The sequence below is a fragment of the Fusarium coffeatum genome (assembly GCF_003316985.1).
Source record: "Fusarium coffeatum strain FIESC_28 chromosome Unknown BRIP53273_contig_74, whole genome shotgun sequence".
NCBI classification, from domain to species: Eukaryota; Fungi; Ascomycota; class Sordariomycetes; order Hypocreales; family Nectriaceae; genus Fusarium; species Fusarium coffeatum.
Window position 1 is genome coordinate 124,511 of NW_022157870.1, and position 19,629 is coordinate 144,139.

Here is a 19,629-nt window from a genome sequence, read left to right on the forward strand (position 1 = left end):
ATCGAGCTGAGCTGAGCCTCGTAATTTGTTTGCCCGTTTTGTTTAGTTTCTGTTTGCTCGCTTCTTGCAGCCAACTGGTGGGACCCGAACCAACCACGGGTAGCCATGGAGATCCAATTCTCGATCCCTATTAATGGAGGGCGCAATAACTCAGCTGGGTAAGCTGCCCAGCCCTGTCGCCAATGGATCCCTTCCTTCAACCTACAGCCGAACTGAGCTGAGCTGAGCTGAGCTTACGATTACTTTGTTTATTTAGTCCTTCAACATCTCCCACTGAGAGGTCTGCAAATGCCACGGCTGCTCATGGTGGCGGCACCCATCGCTTTGCACTTGAGACAAGGGCCCGGCATACTCGGCGCAGCTCAAGCAGAGCCCGTACAGGATGTGCTACATGTGAGTTTATTGTGTAGCCCTCGTTTATCATCGATGCATCGCTAACTCTTCCTTAGGCAAGTAAGTATTTTGCTGTCCGTCAAGATTCGCGTTGCTCGCAAGTCATTCCAGCCTGAGGAGCTCATCACTAACATGTTTTAGAAAGCGACATGTCAAATGCGATGAGACTAAACCGTCATGTCTCAACTGCTTGAAATGGAGAGGTTCATGCGATGGCTACGCTGATGCTTCGGCCCCTTCTGAAACCGCTGCCACAGAACAGAGACCACGCCCTACGGCGACCAGGTCGAAACAAGCAACAAATTCCACAGCCAAGTCTCGTGCAGGTCCGAAAATAAAGGTCAGCACAGGGTCCACGGCTGTTACGGCGAGAGTGCCAACGATTCTAGAGGAACCTTCAATCAACACAATCTGCTTCACAAGCAGTGAACAGCGGTCATATTTCGATGAATGGTCTTCCCTCAGTGTTAGCTTCCTTAGCGGAGGTCTGGGAAATTCGCGGCTATGGACGACAACAATGCCTCAACTTACGCTGCAGGAGCCCTCTTTACGATATGCTGCCATGGCAGTTGGTGCATTACGCAAGTCCTCCAATGTCGAGTTTGAGGCGTCTTCTCCTGGAAACGAACTTGCAGGCGACAACAAACATTATCTCAACGCTATCGTCTACTACTGCGAAGCTCTGCAATTACAGGCAAAGGCCAGGCCGACAAAGGAAGGCTTACGTACAGCTTTATTGGCATCTCTAATGTTCATATGCTTCGAGGCGCAAAGAGGCAATATGCCAGCAGCTCTTAAGCACATCATACATGGCTTCAGCATGCTTAACGAGCTGGCTGCATGTTCGGATAAAGCACCAAGTCTGGTCAGGATAGCTCCAGCACCTCCTGCGTTGGTACAAGAGATTCTGGACTGTTACAAGCCCCTGGAATTGCAGTCACGGTCGTTCATGGGTTCGTATAGGAAATTTTTCTTCCCTCCCAAACCACCGGCTGTCGTAGCCAACCAGACTGTTCCAAACCAGGCTTCCAGCCCTCACAACATGTCGAGCCCAGTGAGTCAACCTGGCACACCATGGGCGGGTGCACCTCCAGGCCAGCAGAACCCTGTCGGTCTACCTAGTCCTCAAAGTCAGGCAAGTCCACAAGCGATGTCAGATCAACAGACACCTCCACGAGCGCCACTGCAGAGGCCTCCGGGTATTGCACCATTTACCAAGCACTCACCCTATTTCAGACCTAAGCAGACCAACATCACCGTCATCGACGATATGCCAGCAGCTTTCAGCACATTGGATGAGGCCCATGGCTACTGGACTCTGCTGCAGAAGCTCATGGTTCAATACATCCCTCTTTTGACGGCGACCACGGCGCAGCTGGCTTTGACAAAGGTCAAAGACATGAGGGAATTGGAAGCCAAGCTGTCTGGTGTAAGACAGAACCCACGAATCGCCAAATTTTTGGAAGAGTCAAGATCATGGCTCCATCGATGGTCGACTTCGTTCAGTCCTCTCCTTAAAACTGCTTCGGATAACCGACCAGCCGACTCCCAGTCCTACTTGAACGCCATCAATCTACACATTGAGTTCCTCATCCTCTATGTGTATACGGCCATGCCACGTTACTCCGGTATCGAAACAGCAAAAGACCTCACACCGCAATATCAGCAAATCAATGCTATCGCTGAGACGCTAATTGCATCTCGTCCCAATTGTGGCTTTGCGATGGACTCTGGCTGGACATGGCCGCTCTTCGTATCTGCCTTTGGGTGTCGAGATCAAGCAGTTAAGGAGGACGCCATCCGCATCCTTGGAAAATATCCAATCCGAAATGCTCTGCGTGACAGTCGCGTATTCCGTGCAATCGCTCTCAAGAATCATGAGGTCGAGGCAATGAACGCATTGGAGGGCAACGAAGACGAGCAGTGGCTGCGGCTCAGAAGGAGAGAATTGGTGTTTGAGGACCTTGGGATGAACATTATCTTCCGCTATGCAGAGAAGAATCCGATGACAGGAGAATGGGACCTTGTCGAGGAGGTGGCAGCCTTTATGGTGAATGAGGATGGGCAATTGGACTGGCATCGGCAGCCAATCTCGGAATCTATCTCGATTCTCTCGGGTGTTTGTTAGTAGTATATCATTTTGGTAGCGAACAGGCGGGAGTGAGTTGGCATTGTTTTAGATAAGCGTAGGAGTTCTGGCGTGCTTGCTATTAGGCTGCGACTGGCCAGGTGTATTATCTACAGGAAAAGAAGAAATCAGGATGCGATTGGAGTAAGGTACATACATATCCTAGAAGCAGAGAATGCTATGCATTTGCATAAAGACGTATCCCATCACGGTTTGCAACTAAGGTTGTTGCATTGACCTGTGAGAGACAGCGTACATAGATGGGGACCATTAGACAATGTCATGGTTATTTCTTTACAGGCGGTGTCCGTGAATGTGCTTGGACATTTATAATGCATCTCTGACGTGGTGATGCCCACATGTTAGATGAAGCAATGGGTTATCATGTGAAATCGGTGAGCAGCAGTGGAGAACCATCACAACTAAATTGAGATAGTGGAGAGATACAAGTGTTGATATAGAAGGCTGTAATAATTATAAAAAATGCAATATTATTGACAACTTGATAAAATTCTGTAGATATCTCATCTCATCTCTTTCAACTGCCATCCGTGTCTAGGGTATTACGGCGTTGATGCCGAGGTCGTCGGCCTCAGGCACGCGCCACCTCCACATTCTGGTGACGTGCCTCGGGGTAGTTCGGCGGGCAGCAGCCAACCCAACCCCAGGAGTTGAGCTGAGCTGGCTGACCAGCATTCATCCATCTCCCATAATCAATCCAAATCAAATCAACTCAACTCCATACACAGACATTGTCCACCGCCTTCATCACCATTATTGTCGGTGTTGAAGACTGCGCTTTCCACTCCTAATAACGCGTCATGGCTGGCGACTGAAATACTCGCTACCTCAACGCTCATACGGATCGGCACCACGCGCGCATATCTCCTTTCAACGACGTACCCTTGTCTTGACGATACCGACACCGACACCGACACCGACATTATAAAAGGGACATGGATCCCTCTTTGACGCGCGACGTGCCAACTTCGGCCTCTAATTCTACCAAAATACCTTCTTCTACAGCTTCCAAACAATCACCACGACCAGGAATCGGCCGCATCCTATCATTACCTCCTCAGTGGCTCTCCATGTACGATGAATTTATTACCAAGAACGCCGGCCAAGTGTCGCAGATAGAGAGCGCTCTTCGGAGTTTGACATATATCATTCCAGGTAAGCTGACTTGCCGACCGCTTGCTCTTTGAAGACTGTATCTAACAATTGACAGGCCGATTTCGTGATGCCGAAATCGCCTCCGAGTCGATCCACTCGGGTGTTCAGCTGCTATCTCTTTACCATGACTCCCTACTTCAAAAGGCCATTGCGCGTCTGCCGATGGCAAGCATGCCGTCGGCGCATGCACGATATACCCGATATTGGACTCAGAGAAGTGGCGCATATCGAAGAATAGCCATGTTTCTGCAGATGATTATTTATACGGAGATGTTATGGGAGATGACGGCCAAACGAAAGGGTGGCGAGAAGTCCCGGTGGAAGGTCGTCGTGCTCCTAGAAGCCCTCAAGGCATTCTGTCGGCTTTTGCTCTTACGTATTACTCGGTCACGACCGCTCGTCACGCCAGTATTGCCGGAACGAGAGCCTATTCCAGAGGATGCCGCAGCTGCAGACGAAGATGAAGAAATTGCGTACCGAAGTGAGAGCGAGTTAATGGATGAAATATCAGCGGATGGGTCAGGATCTTCACAGTCCTCGAAACGTGCACACGAGCGCGAGTGGACTATGCCCCGAACTGGAATGAGCCTACCATCACTGCCTACTGGAGGTGATATCAGTTCGTACTTGCTCGGTCGTGTATTGACTGCCGATGACATCAAGCCTGCGACTAAGCTGCTTAACCAGCTCCAGGGCAGCAGCCATGGAGCCGAAATCCTGCAGATCCTGTCGCCGCTCATCTACGCGGCGGCCATGGCTCATAACCACAGGAGGGGAGGAGATAAGAAAGCTTGGACCCCCTGGCTGATCGGATTTGCAGTCGAGTACGCGGCGCGGCAGTTGAGGGACCGCGGTCTACGGACGACGTCCCTGGAGCGCGAGGAATGGAGCAAGCGTGGATGGGCCATGGGTTGGTGGGCTATGAGGGGCGCTGCCTACGAGAACATCACCAAGGGCGTCGTGGGAGGAGTGAGCAAGAGAATGCCCTCCTTTATTGGGGGTATCCTTGAAGACTACGAATACTTGTGGGAGAATTACTACTTCAGCACCAGTGCATAAGCTGCACAACGGCGTGGCGGACCGGCTCGTCTCAAGTACATTGGATGTTGATGGTTCGCCGAGGCTTGTCGACTTACGAACTTGGCATAATACAGGGACAGGACGGGATACCTTGAATACCCTCTTGCCCATCAAAACACAATAGGGCATCCGATCGGCAGGCGGAACACGATGGACAAGCTATGCAAGCTTGGATCTCAAGGTCGTTCTGGATCCGTCTCCCGATTTGGAATACCACTCTCGCGCCGGTGTTGCACGATTGCCAACTCTGCTGCCCGTGCGGTCCCTCATGTTTGGTTTGGTGGGCGGCCCTCTCCGATCAGCGTCGGGGATCAAACAGAGGCAAACGGAGAACTCTGCTTGCCCAATAATTACTGGCATCTTGATTACTTGACTTTACTAAGCTACTTCGATTTTTCTGACTTTCATTTGGTGACGATGCGTATCATGTTATGCATGTGTATATTGGATTAGGTCGCATATGGGCGTTCAGGTATGACATAACATATTACTAGCAGTAGATAGTAAATATCTTTGTAACAGCATCTGCGAACTCTTTTTTACTTTTTCTTTTCATTAATCCGAGATACGAAATGCAACCCTCAAAAGGAACATCACACCCATCTCCCGAACTAGGATCGAGGCTAGACATGAGTGACGTTTTAGGCGAAAAAGGGGGGTGCGTGCAGTCCCACTGGGCAGTGCAGCGCTCGGCCGAGAACGAAGCTTTCCCCTGTATCGTACAGTAACTGATGGACAAGGCAAGGTGGAGAGCAAGAAGGAGAAGAGAAAAGGAAAAGAAGGACCATTCGGGGTTTCTCGCGAGAGCACGGAGCCTCGGGGTGAATGTGGAGGGAGTGGGAGAGACGGCCCTCGAGCCGGTCGTTTTGAGGCGGGTTTCAAGTTGAAGTTGGAGGAGTGCACAGTGGGCTGTTCTTTTCTACAGTACTGAGCAGCAACTTGGCTAAAGACTTGATCTCTATTGTACTATGTACTATGTACTATACCTTGTACTCGTGATAGGCAGGAATCGACAAAGAGACGGTGAAGAAATCCGTCCGACATCATTTCGCAAGAAGAGTTTGCAGTGTAACGCGGTACCTTGCATGTAATGATAGTTGGCCGTGCTATATATATAGTCTACCACCTCAGCTGCCATTTTAAACCACAGGGTTCGGTGCTATATTGCTCTTTTGGTATAGAAACGTTCTGTTCCCTCGGGCAAGGGTTGTTTGCTAAAGCTGCCCATGGCTATAGAGAACTGTCATCCCGACATCTCCTATTTCTCACTTATTGTTTTCTCTTTCTATTATTATCCTTATCTCCGGACTATTCGAGCTGAATATGTTGGAGTGTACTGTACTGTACGCCCCGTACGTTAGTATGTAGTAGGCACAACAACAGGAGTACTAAGGTACCCGGGCCAAGAATTTATGGTGAAACGTTGAACGTTGAGTTTTTCCTTTTCTCGGTAGGAAACTAGGGCTGAAAGGGCAATGCGGGAGCTAACCTCAAGCTGAAGTCAGTATTAATAGACTCACTCACCTCAAACGCAGTGCGCAGATACAGTGGTACACAGAGCTCTTGTGAACTTAAAATAACAGAGGCTACTAATGATAGAGATAGAGATAGTAAGCTTCCATTAAGCATACCAAGGTACCTGGTTGGTAAGTAAGTACCTACATAGAAACACAAGCACGAAGCTTGAAGGAATCTATGGGCTACCCAATGAAGAGAAGAGAACCCAACACTCGGGTAAACCGCGACATGCTGGTGCATATGATCTGCTTTTAAATACGGGATTGAAAGGCCCGCGCTTTGTTGACGTTGGACATGTCCGGACCCTTCCTTATACGGGTTCTTTAATCGATGAAATAGTAAGATTATGCTATGCCATGCGGCTGCACAAGTCGATCTTTTGAACGGTCATAATTGTGTGCATACAAATACTGTACAGTAGCCCACAAAGAGTCTTGCGAATGACAATGACTTCTGCGTAAAATGAGAGCACGGACAATCAGGCTCGGCAACTATGCCTATAGTACTTTAGCGTGAGTGATGGGTTCATGTGATGATGATGAAAAGTGAAATCTGGTCCCTGACTAGAACGAATAGGGACACCACCAACGATTGAGATGGATATCGTGAATGAGTGGGTAATGAGAATGCATATTTGCTTAGCTTCCTGGAGCCTGATCGAGACCAGCAGAACCGTTGTCGGTGCGGGATGCTACAGTGTCATTCTCAGTCATAATCATCATAATCATAATCATCATCATCAGGGTTCTCAACGTTGATCGTCCTGTCTTTGCTTCTTCTTTGTGGACCCAAGTCCAAGTCAAGGCCGTTTAAAAGGGGGCGAGACATGGGAGTCGTGATACGCGAAATGATGCAAGTAAGAGCAAAAGCCGGTGTGTGCTTTGCTTCTCGAAGTTGAGCCTACTGTAGTAGTCTACTGGGTCTAGGTCTAGGTCTGGGTCCGGGTGAGGGTCCGCTGGGGTTCTATTCGCAAATCTTCTTTCTTTCCATTATCCGATCATTGACAGCGGAAGATTTCCACCTCGTGTACTCCGTACCGAGGGTCTATACATGCATAGAGTCAAGCCATTATGGATAAAGTACATACATCCAACAAGACCAAGGCTAATGAGCCGGGACAAGCTGTGTTGGGGATGGATGGAATAGAATAGATCCATCCATGGCCATGGCTTGTCCTGACAAGAGTCAGGTAATTTCCACATCTGCCGTGCCTGTGTATCCGTACTGTACTATGGAAGCTTACCCCTGGGGGCATTTAACCTTAGTCATTCATTTAATGCCCGGGAGGTTGGTTTGATTCATCATTTGAGAACAGAGCAAAGCAAAAAAGATGCACTTCCGTTGTTCGGGTCCTGGGTCTTGGCCTCGCCTCGCTCCGTGTGGATCGCTTGCGAAAACAACTCCCTTGCTCAGAGGAAGGATTCTGTCTGTCGTTCGTTACGAGTGGAGCACAGCCAAGACGGGTAGAGATAAGTCAGCAATTGACAATGACGATGATGACAGCGTCGATCCAGGGGCATATGTACGGTACATCTGACTGTTTAGACAGTAGGTACAGTACAGTATAGTAATGGCGACAGATCCTACGGATATCGCAAAGTCTTTTTTTCCATTGCGGCTTTTCCCCCTCTCCTCTTCTTTCTTTTTTCCTAGTCTTTCCTCACTGCCCTGTATCAGAATTCAGAAACCTGGGCTGATGGAAGAGGCGTCAAGGTGCACCAAAAGTTGCAGACACGATGGTGCCATAATTGATGACCAGCCACAAGAGAGTCTAACTTAACTTGATCAATACAATACCACACCAACCTTAGCCGACCAATCCCAACCCCGGCTCTAACTTCAGCCCCAGAACCCGGCCCCCTCCCCAGCCTTGATCATCACGGATGGAAGTTTGAGTTAGAGTCGATACGGGCTGGATAGGGTTGGATTGCATTGCATTCGGATACAGAGTACGGATACCTTGACTTTCTTTGTCTTCTCTTTTGACATGTGAATTGAGTTGCTTGTTCAGGATCGGCAGATGGCATGATCCATGCCGGCTTGGTCGCCAACGTTGCCAACGGTCGCCTTTTACTCCTGTATGCACTTGGCGAGCAGAGGCGAAGAAGTCGTGTCTAACCAGCTGAACCCTCCTCAACTCCAGGCATGGTACCCGTATGGTATCCGTAATAACGCTGCGACCAGACCCTTCTTTTCTTCCTTCATCCGTTCCGAGCAAACCCTTGTTTGTATAGAGCCATGAAAATCGCAACATTCGAGCCAAGGATGGAGCTCCTTTTCCTGTTCCTGTTCCTGTTCCTCGGAGGCTTCCCCTTGGGCTTAGAACCAGTTAATCGTAGTGGCTGATTGGCGGAAAACCGTTTCGAAACGCTCGACGGGCGGCGTTGACGGGTTTATTTTGGTTCCATTCCAGTGACCTCTACCGCTTCTGTTACTGTCACCTTTTTGGATGGGATGGCGACCCTTGGGTCGCTGCTGAAAGAAAGCTTTGGGGTCTTCCTTGCTGCATGCTTGTCGCGCGTTTCAGGTGAGCATTCTGTTACAGAAGGTGTTCCGTCTTCAAAGTCAGATCAGATCAGCTCAGTTCAGCTCAGTGCAGCACAGCATGACATACCATGGCATTGAACTTTGCCTCAAAAGGCTGCAGAGCACGTTTTGATCTTGGTAGTTGAAGAATCGTGCGGCTAAACTCCGATCTGATTGACCGATGATCCCAGAAATTACAAGAAAACGTGGTGATCCCATATTGTTCCTTTAGCTAGCGAGCAACTTTGATAAGACGGGACGTGCGACGGAGTAGACTACCTTGATCGAGCCAAACCCCGGAGTAACGAGAAAGGATTAGGAAATAATTACAGATATCGTACACAGACAGACAACCCAGGATCAACGCAGCTAACTAAACTAAGGTCGCCGTCAAATGGATTTTCTCTGCTGTGGATCAGCTACTCGTGTCATGGGAAATTCACATTCTGATGACAACAGCTTCATTACGCCTTGGAGCGATAGGACGGAAGAGGAGAGGACAGGAGGGGAGAGAAGAGAAGAGGAGAGAGGGAAGAGTTGCTTCTCGTTGACCCGAACACGACCCCATGTCGTCCATCCTCTCTGTGCCTGCAGCCGAGCTGCAACGGATGGATGCTGCGCAGGACAGGGGCTCTTCTCTTGAGAGAAAAGAAGAGACATCGCGTAGCTAGCTGCTTGCGTCACTTTAATCCAAGGAAACCACACAAAACGTCAAGTCAAGAACACAAAGCCTATCTTTAGAGCCAATATGTGGTGAAACAGAGAGACCTTGTGTTCGCTGTGATGGGGTACAAGCGCAGGCGCTGCACAGTGATGAAGGCGTCGGGTACGCTCGCACAAGCGCTTGAACTATCGTTTGGTTTGGTTTGTTTTGCTGCTGATTGCCTGTGCTTGTGCCTGTGCCTGTCACAAATGAGCCGGCGTCTTTTCTGGACTTTGTTCCTTTCAACTTTGACTTGGGCTTTCTACTAGGTAGGCTCGGCAGTACAGTAGGTTAGTACTGACTGTATCCTTCTCAAGCCTTATCCTGTCCTGTCCTGAGAGCTGGGCGCCTCTACCTGGCCTGGCCTGGTTAGGATAGGTTGGTTTCTGCTGCAGAACCCCCTGTCCTGAGCTCCTGGCTCGTGGTTAACCCCTGATGCCGTTCCAAGATGGAGATGGGTCCAAACAAACAGGGATGTTCCTTTCTGCTGCTATCAGGTCCCGCTTGTTGGTCGACGGCGCGAGAGGAGATCTTGTTGTCATGACGCTCCTGATTGAGATCGTGATGAGGATGAGGATGAGGATGAGGATGAGGATGAGGATGAGGATGAGGATGAGGATGAGGATGAGGATGAGGATGAGGATGAGGATGAGGATGAGGTAGTCTACCTAGTCTAGTAAGCTCAAGACCAAGTGCAGAATCGCTCTCTGCAGCTGCACGCGCTTAGTAGTAGTTTGGGTTGAGTTGGCCATGGTAATGGTGTTGATAAGCGTTTATAACAATATTGAGATTGAGCCATACAGAAGATGACAACAGCACCCACCATCCATTAACCTGGTGCATTGTCTCTTGAATGGCACCATCTGCGAATGAGGATATCGACGAGGGAAGCACAGCACAGTAAGCAGTGCTGGACCACATCCCCATCTCATCAGTTGCAGTCAATCAATCAATCAATCATCCAGTCAATTCCTTCCTGTACGTCACGTCACTGCCGCTCTGTACCTGACCTGTCCATCTCCATCCGCACCTTGGATCTTACCACGATCCCCCGGATGTTTTTCTCCTCCGCATCCAAATTTCACTCACTCACTCAATCAATTAATTCTCTGTCTCTCTCTCTCTCTTTCTCTTTCCATTTACGCTCTTGCAAGACAAGGGAACCTTCTATTTTAGGTTACTCGTCAGTAAATTGTTTGCCGACATCTTCATTTCCACACGGGAAACCTTCACGGCTCAACATCAATTCTTGTGAAACTCTGGTCTAGAGACGGACTGTATGGGGCTTAAAAAAAGGAACTGGTCACTTAGGAACAGGTACAGGTACAGGAGGTACGGCTACCGACAGGCGCAGGCCCTCGAAAAAGACTGCAGCAGCAAGGTACCCGAATCTAACCAAAGTACCTACGGATACCCAGGCACCACCATAAAAAATACCCTGGTATAGGCCCATCTTTAGTTGGCCTTAGCTTTCTTTCCCGTCCCTTTCGTTCCACCCAAGCCATCGCTCTACTTGGTCCGCTCCTTTTCTTGGTTCCATTTTCAGTCCCAGTTTCGTGGGCTTGTGTCTGTGTTACTGCTGGTGGTGCCAGACCAAGAACCAGCCAGCGGTTCCTTGAAGCACGGGCTCAGAACAAGTCAGTCAGTGTACTAAGATATAGTACCTACCTCTGTACTGTACTAGGTACGGTCCAGGACCCTTTCAGCGGCAGCACCAAAAGTTTACAGCACCTGCACCTGCAGGCTGGTCCTTGAATCCATCCCATCCATCCATCCTTTCTTGGGAGCTCGTCTCGTCTCTCAATCATACCCCCCTGTGCACAACAGCAAAGGAGACAAAACACCACAGGCGATCATTAATTACAACACTTCGGAGAAATAACCTGACCACACGCCCACGCCCCTTCCCTGGGTTGACCTGTCTAACCTAACCAGACCTTCACTGATTGTCCCGTCCTTCTTTCCTCCACATCTATTATCCATACCCGCCTGTAGTGCATTGTACTGTACTCCGTACCTATTCCCAAAAGACAGGACCCAGCACGGTACCTATCTGAGAGGGACTCCAGCAAAGAGCAAGCACCCCTGGTCTAGCTTCCTTCCTGCCTCTTACCTTGTGTCTGAGCCTGAGCCTGAGCCAACGCTGCGCCTGCCTTTACTCCTTCCTACACTACCCTCTCATCCCCCATCTTCTTCCCACCTTCCCGTCTCTTCACAACTCCAAACTAACCATCACCAATATTTCTTTCTTTCGTTCTTGTTTCTTTTTGCTTCATATCCACTCTCGCTCAAAGGTCTTGGGACCCTCAACTTTCGCTCCTGTCACTCGCTGTTTGCTCGTTTCCGGAATCCAAAGGATTCAACATTCGCTACCCCGTGCCGTCAGCTCATCGCCCGAGGCCACCACATTCGCTTCAACGACCACCTTATAATAAGACCGCGACCTGAACCGTCCCATACAGGATTGAAAAATCTCGCGAGATTTCTTCCGGCCTACATCCCAGTCGCCGGCTGTTCCTCCATGTGAGCGGAGCCCATGGATCCGAGACAGAGCCAACACCATACGCAGAGCCAGACCAACAGTCCTCAACAACAGTTCGAATTCCAGCAACATAACATGTCGCAGCAACCAAGCCCTTCGCCCCCTCAGCAGGGCCATGATGGTAACCCTCAGGATGTTCTCGCCGAGGCGCGTAAGAACCTCCAGGTCCTAATTGACTCCGGTCTGTCCAAGGAGCTTCTGCATCAGCTGGTCGATGGTAGCCAGGCTCTCAACCTCAACCTCAGCGCGATGACTGCCATGCAAAGCATGTCCGCGATTCCATCTCAAACTCAAGTCCAACATCAGGCTCCGTTTTCTCAACAACCCGCCAATCCAAGCCATAATGCCAACTCAGCTTCGCTCGCTCCTCCACCGCCGATGCGATGCCCTCCTCCGCCTCCTGTTGCGTCGAGTGTACCTAGTGTCCAGACCGTCACGACTGCACCATCTAATGGCTCATCGACTGCAACGACCCCAACTCCATCAGCCGAAATCAAGCATGAAGTTCTCCCCGAGGAAGTAAACTGTGCGTCATTCCCGTCCGGCATTCGGTGTCGATTCTCTGACCCCTTAGCCATGCTGAGATGTTTGCTAACGAACATGACCATATAGCTATGTTCCTTCCTCCTCAGGTCGCCTTTAGTCATCGCCCTCGTATCTCCGTCTCCTCGACCAGCTCCGGCTCTTCAGGTCATGCATCCATCTGGTCTACCAACTCGGGACAGTCATCGATGTCATGGCAGTCTACTTCGACCTGTAACCGATCGCAGGCGCCGCTTCCGATTCCTCCTTCCAGTTCCATGAACGGTCTTGGTCCAATGAGTGCCCCGGTTGGCACTGCTGGCAAAACCAACATTTATTGGTGCACATCGTGTGAGACAAGCTTCAAGCGCAAGTACGACTGGAAGCGACACGAGGATGAGTTTCACGAGCGCTGGCGCAAGTACCCTTGCCCCGAGCCGGGATGCAACCGCAGCTTTTGGGGATCCAACTCTTTCAACCAGCATCACAAGCAATGCCATGGTTGCAAAACTTGTCCTCATGCCGAGAAAGTAGTCAAGTTCCTCCGAAAACGCAAGTACTGGGCTTGCGGCTTCTGCTCTGCTCTCCACCCAGCTCGCGAGCGTCATGTCGAACACGTTGCCCGTCACTTTGAGTCTGGTATGACCAAGGGTGACTGGATGCATTCACGCGTCGTTTATGGTCTTCTGCACCAGCCTCTAATCCATGAAGCTTGGGACGCGCTCGTTGTCAGTAAGCAGCCCGAATACAATGGACGACGACCTCAGTTCAGCTGGCACCCAAGCAAAACCGGCCGCGCCCAAGGATTCCTTGAGAACGAGAACCCTGGCCAGCTCCAGGACCTTCTTGAGTTCTTTTCTGGTGACGAGGGCGAAGCTCAGTGGATCGTCAGCGTAGCTTACGACCTTGCCGACATTGTTCTCACCTCAGCACCGATCCCCTCTCCACAATATTCCCACGCCAATCTTGGACCTCAAGGTTTTGGGCACGATCCTCGTATGTCGTTCATGCCGCTGCCTACCCAAGGGCACCCAGGTCATCAATCTTTGATGCCTTCACCCGATCCTCAGCAAACCCAGTTCGCTACACCTTTCCGAAACACGATAATGGTGCCATCTCAACAATTTACCTCGCCCTCGCGACCGTCTCCAGCATCGTCGGCACACTCACCATTGGGACCATCAACATCACCCTTGATGCCCCCTCCAGCGCCATCTCCTCTAGAAAAGCGGGAGCTTCCCTTACCGCCACCACCTCAATCCCAAGGACACGACGCTGGTGAATCAATGATGGACTTTGAGTACTCACCAGCTCCTGTGGTTTTTGACGACTGGGAGAGTCTCACAGGTGCTGTTATTGAACAGCCTGGCCAGCAACATAATGGGCCACCGGCTGACTGGGGCATGGTGCAATATTTTAACGACCCCCGCGTCACATCATGAGCTTAAGCTCAAGCCACTCTTTGACTTTTTGGACTTTACCGAGCCAATTGCTCCATTGTCTTCCCAATTTTGGGTTCCCCACGTTTTCCTTGAATCGAATTTTACCGACACGGACGAAAACCGTCCCTGTGCAAGCATTTTCCTTTTTTTGTTTTTCTTTAGTAGATAATGATAATACCCCTTCATCGAGACGGCAGGTGAGGGCATCTCGATTGCTTGATCTTGTCACGACAGGCTGGAAGAAATGGATTGGGCTTCTAACGTCCTTGGTTAAAAAAGTGGAGTTGGGGGTGCTGTCACTGTCGTCCTTTGTTTCCTTGATGTGATTGATGGATAAGGATCTCCCGGGAGTTACCCGATGGGCTGGATGGATTTGAACTATGGGAGCTGATGTTGGAGAAGGGCGTCGACTGGCTATGGGAGTCGGTGAGCATTTACGGCGACGTTGAATAACTAGGCGCTGTAAGATAGCATAGAGAAAGGAATAGAGACCCCAGAAGGGACGCATTTGAATGAACAAAGTGCGCCAGCAGCTGTTATATACGAGTTCGTTCGAGGAATGTGAAGGAAATGAAATGCATCTGAAACAAAACTTGGTCATCGCATGCCATACCTTGGTCTATTGTGGTAACCATGTTGAACTCTAGCTCAGGGGACGCACACGCAGGGAGAGGTGCGTTTTGGGCTCTTTGGTTTGCTTAAGGACATAGACACGAGTTATGATACTTTGGAATGAGGTATCTTTAGTTCCACCAAAGATTAGGTAGTGACCACATATGGCTGTGGGCACCCAGAGTAGCTGTCCAGCATTGAGCTATATCATATCTCGGTTTATACATATATATCGTGCTGAACGGCTGAGATGTATGATTGTACAAAACGAGAACAGGGCTGATTACTGTTCCTTGGTTCTTGGTCCACCCTTTGTCCTATGGACAAATCTAAAGACAATAGCGATAAATTTCTGAACACGACAAAGAGCAATTCATTGTATTCACCCAAACCAGTGTTCCTATCAGTTATATAGGGGTGGGAATTCTCCAGGCTATCATCAGCAACCAGAACTCATCATTAGTAGAGCCTTCTAGATCTTCGACTCCAAGATATCATCACCAATATCGGGCTCTTTTCTGCTTTTCACCTCGACTAACCCAGTAACTCACTCACAATGCCTCGTAAGAACGGCTCTCAGCGTCACTCCCTTGGCTTCTTGGAAGCCCTCGGGCAGTGGACTATGGACCCTGCGTCTGCTCGTCGCCGATCTCATCGCAGCTCTCGTCATGGTGGCCACCCGCACCGTAATACTGAAGCCTACAGACAGGCTCGCCTTGACAAAGCACCGCCTGGACTGAATCTCACAGCTCAACAGTGGCGAGACTATGCTGACCATGTTCCTCCGGGATACTGTACAGATGACGAGGGCGAGGGCGAGGGCGAAGGTGAAGGTGAAGGTGAAGGTGAAGGTGAAGGCGGCGGTGAGGTGAGACAAGCTCCCCCTCCTGCGTTACAGCCTGAGCCAGATCCCTTTCGCTCTGCGTGGTCGCATTCACCTAGTTCAGCAGTGACCCGTGCGCATGGGGCTGTTCAACGACGAGACTCACCATTAGAGCGTATCACCGGTCGAAGGTCTATGCAGGAACCGACTAGCCCGCAGCTGCGGTATACGGCAAGTTTCGATGCTAACAACGATCCATTGTTTGCCAATATCCCTCATTATGAGGAACAGCGAGCCACAGGCGACATTGTCGTTCACCAGGAGCAACTTGATGCCGATAGACCCATGGCCGAGATCTTTAGGCAGCCTACGACAGGACGGCGAGAGTCGAACCCGAGTGAGATAGGGCAAGAGGATATAAATGACGACGGAGAGAACGAAGTAGATGCCCAGTCTATGCGACAACCTCAGTCCTTCAACAACCCTCGACAGGCGCACTCTGTTCCTCAGGCAGGTTCAGATGGGTGGCCTATGGTTCAAAGTATTTCTCGTGTACCTACTGAGCCCCCACGTAATCGTATTGATAACTGGCGTAACACCATGCTCGAGGCCCCTGAAGAGCAGTACGGCGTAGACAGAGAGCCTTCAGTATTCGGTGGGAGCCATGTAACTGTCTGGCCTGGTCCACACACTGGCCATGATTCTGCGAGCTTGGCTCCCGGCGATAGTGCAACCGAGATCATTCTGCGTCGCCATGGACGTGAGCGTAGAGAACCATCTGGGTCTCGTGCCGGAAATCATCGTAACGAGAGCTCGCAAGCAGGGGGACCGAGACACAGTCGTCGACAAGTCTAGATCAGGCGAGGGACAGGGCGACGTAGTGCTGGCCTTTGCTTCACTTCGAAGTCGTCAAGGGATACCTATGGTAAGATGCTCAGATCGAGGGTAAGATTAATCTTTGAGGGAAAGAAGGCATCTGAAGAGTAAGTAAACGTAAACTAGGTAGGGCCTATGTCTATCAAGTAAGACACTTACAGCATGAGCTAGCCATGCTTTGCTAGTAAATAAATTTCCTTTGTTTGTATGATATGGATTTGACTGATCTCCAAAGCCTCTCTGACTTGTGTAAGTCGAAGGAGCGTAGTGCCTACCTAGGTACCTTGAAAGTAGCCCCACCTGCTTGACCTACGTAGTACCTAGGTACCTAGGTAGGTAGGTACTGGGCCTACCTAATGGAACTCCAATTAAACGCGACGCGAGTGAGCTTCAAGTTTGTACCTACCTTAGGTACTTTACCTTACCTTAATTCATTTACATTTCATGTTTACGCCCCACGTACAAAACAACAGAACTCAACACTTTCATGTACCACCAATAGCTTGCAGCGCACATCATCAATTGATCTGCTAACCTCCAGAATCTGCTTTTGCTATCCGCGACTCTTCACAAAGCCTCGAGGACGCTCTATCACCCCCGCCCAAGATTCCAGGTCCTTTGCGACTCATGCGAATGCGATTGACGACCAGGTCTATTACCGGAGACATCTGCCCATGTATCGATACTCTTAACTCTTTACTAGATTGTCATCTTTTTAATGTATGCATGAAACTCAGAAGACGTCCTTTCTGTACTCTCAACCATCACTTTCACAAACCTCAACTAACTTGTTAGTCCCGTACCCATGATGAACGCTCTGGACGATGATCGGCTGTCCAACAGCTCAAACGACTCGGACAACGATAACGACAATGACCGCCTTGATCAGGACAATGACGTGGACGAGGCAATGGAGGATGTAGACGATAATGGCGATCAAGATCAGGACCAAGACCAAGACCAAGATGCAGAAGGCGACGATGACGATAATAACGACGACGACGACGACGACGACGACGAGAATGGCGACGCCAATGACGATGCTGACGCTGACGGAGATGGAGATGGAGATGGAGATGGAGATGGAGATGGCGATGGTGACGCTGAGGGAGACGAGAGTCAGCCTCCAGCTACCGACTCTAACGATCAAACAAGTACACACATCAAGACCGAGTCCAATGACGATGCGCAAGACCGTAAATCTACAACTCCTTCACCAAGCTCGGGTTTAAAGTGGCCCCAACCTCGACCAGAAGCCATCAATGCCCGTCTTTATGATATTGTACCAACTATGGCTGCACCTCAATCGACCAGTGTTAATGCCATGGCCATCACACCGGATTTGCGGTACTGGATAACGGGAGGTTCTGACGGCTACATCCGCAAATATGATGGTCCAAATACCATCAATGGAAAGCTGGCTTTGACCGTAGCCCAGAGACATCCGTTTGTGGACAGTGTTACGAAAGCTGGCATCCTCATGTCGTACTGGGAAAACGAGGAGCCGGCACCTCCTGGTCGAGGCGATCAAGAGCACATACTCTCACCCGTCTACTCTCTCGCTGTCCACTCCGAAGCTCTCTGGCTTTTGTCTGGTCTTGAATCTGGAGGTATCAACCTACAGAGTGTTCGGCACGACGAAGGTAAACGAATTCATTGCCTGCAGCAACACACGAACGCCGTGTCCGTCTTGACCTTGGCACAGGATGAGAAGAGTGTTCTTAGTGGCGGATGGGACAAGAATATCTTTGACTGGGACCTGAACACCGGTCAGACAATCCGCAGCTTTGATGGAAACGCTGGTCAAATCTCGGCTCTTGAGCTTCGCCCTGCTAGCGGAGCTCCAATCCCCGAAGGAGATGACGAGCCACTCCCTTCTACCACGATAGCCACCAACAATGGAGCTCCAATCACCAACGGGAGCTTCACAGACGGACTGACTCAGGATGGAGTAGACGATATGAATGCTGACTTCAACCCTGACACAGCCACTGGCGATGGCCAAGCATCACCTGCTCATGATAGTCTCTTCGGTGGCAGCGACGCAGGCAGTTTGTTCGGCGAGACAAAAGAGGATCAGCCATTCGGGCACGATGACGATGAATTCGGCGCTGGATCTATGGACATGATGCCTGGTCATGGCCACGATAGCGCAATGGACCACTCCGCAGATATGGCTGCTCTCGATGCAGGAAAAGATATAGAAACACAGCCGGCTCCTGCCGTTGAACCTCCACCACCAGAAACATCACAGGATGCAGGTGATGCCATGGACGTAGACCTCGTCCCGGCCCCAACACAGACTGCAGAATCTTCTCAGCCAATACAATCGACTCAAACGACTCAAGACTCTCAACCCCCTGCCTCCCAAGAACCCCCCGCTTCACCCTCTCTCATGCTAACATCCTCCCACGCCCCAACGCAGCACGACCCCTCGCAAACATCTCCAACAACATTCCTCTCCGCGGCTATGGATGGATCGCTTCGTATCTGGGACAGACGCCAACCTGACCCTGTCGCGCGGATAGGTACTCGCAACGGTGTTCCCCCATGGTGCATGGGCGCGTGTTGGAGTCCATCTGGCAATGCCATCTACGCAGGCCGTCGTAACGGCACTGTTGAAGAGTTCGACATTCACAAAGCAAAGAGAAATTGGGAACCGCAGAGAACACTCAAGTTCCCTGCTGGCAGCGGAGCCGTCAGCGCCGTCAGACCCATGGTAAACGGCCGCCATCTCGTCTGGTAAGTCTGTCCTTCTCCAGCCCTTGTCCCCTTCTTGCTAACAACATCAGTGCCTCCCATGATATCCTACGTCTTTATGACCTCCGCGATACTCGTGCTTTCAAACATTCCACCGTTCCGTTCCTCATCATTCCCGGCCCTCCCCGCGCAGGCGTCATCTCCAGTCTCTACATTGACCCAACCAGTCGCTTCATGCTCAGTGCTGCGGGTACTAGAGGCTGGGAGGGTACCAGTACTGAAGTTCTTATCGGTTATGAGATCAAGGTCACCGATGGATGAGCTTTTAGTCGAGGAAGAGGTATCCAGGATCCAGTTAAATGCACGTTCGTCTAACCAAAACTCCAGTCTTTTCTTATTTGAGGCGTTAGATCCAATGTTCTGGTGTGGGAGTTGCTTGTATACCTAGCTTGTTAGAATCATAGATCATAATTCGATAGCGACTTGAAAGATGGCGGAGTTTCACCTTCATGACCACAATGCAAACCACTTCACATTTTAGTGGAAGCCAGATTTAAAGATGAACAATACTTGTAAGTTCCGATATCT

The 19,629-nt window shown here is 50.3% G+C and overlaps 5 protein-coding genes across 5 annotated transcripts; all 5 read left to right on the top strand.

Moving 5' to 3' along the window:
* Positions 1-105: 105 nt before the first annotated feature.
* Positions 106-2,521, top strand: FIESC28_03510 (uncharacterized protein; the record flags this gene model as incomplete). Its single annotated transcript, XM_031157659.1, has 4 exons — positions 106-158; positions 257-393; positions 450-453; positions 535-2,521. The coding sequence occupies 4 exons, from the start codon at positions 106-108 to the stop codon at positions 2,519-2,521; spliced, it is 2,181 nt and encodes a 726-aa protein (XP_031018305.1).
* A 956-nt stretch (positions 2,522-3,477) lies between these two features.
* FIESC28_03511 (uncharacterized protein) lies at positions 3,478-4,756 on the top strand (the record flags this gene model as incomplete). The annotated part of the gene is made up of 2 exons (XM_031157660.1): positions 3,478-3,697; positions 3,753-4,756. 2 exons carry the CDS (start codon positions 3,478-3,480, stop codon positions 4,754-4,756), a joined length of 1,224 nt encoding a protein of 407 aa, XP_031018306.1.
* A 7,385-nt stretch (positions 4,757-12,141) lies between these two features.
* FIESC28_03512 (uncharacterized protein) lies at positions 12,142-14,030 on the top strand (the record flags this gene model as incomplete). The annotated part of the gene is made up of 2 exons (XM_031157661.1): positions 12,142-12,592; positions 12,679-14,030. 2 exons carry the CDS (start codon positions 12,142-12,144, stop codon positions 14,028-14,030), a joined length of 1,803 nt encoding a protein of 600 aa, XP_031018307.1.
* A 1,168-nt stretch (positions 14,031-15,198) lies between these two features.
* Positions 15,199-16,320, top strand: FIESC28_03513 (uncharacterized protein; the record flags this gene model as incomplete). The annotated part of the gene is made up of 1 exon (XM_031157662.1): positions 15,199-16,320. The coding sequence occupies one exon, from the start codon at positions 15,199-15,201 to the stop codon at positions 16,318-16,320; it is 1,122 nt and encodes a 373-aa protein (XP_031018308.1).
* An 829-nt stretch (positions 16,321-17,149) lies between these two features.
* On the top strand, positions 17,150-19,362 carry FIESC28_03514 (uncharacterized protein; the record flags this gene model as incomplete). The annotated part of the gene is made up of 2 exons (XM_031157663.1): positions 17,150-19,083; positions 19,134-19,362. The coding sequence occupies 2 exons, from the start codon at positions 17,150-17,152 to the stop codon at positions 19,360-19,362; spliced, it is 2,163 nt and encodes a 720-aa protein (XP_031018309.1).
* Positions 19,363-19,629: the final 267 nt, after the last annotated feature.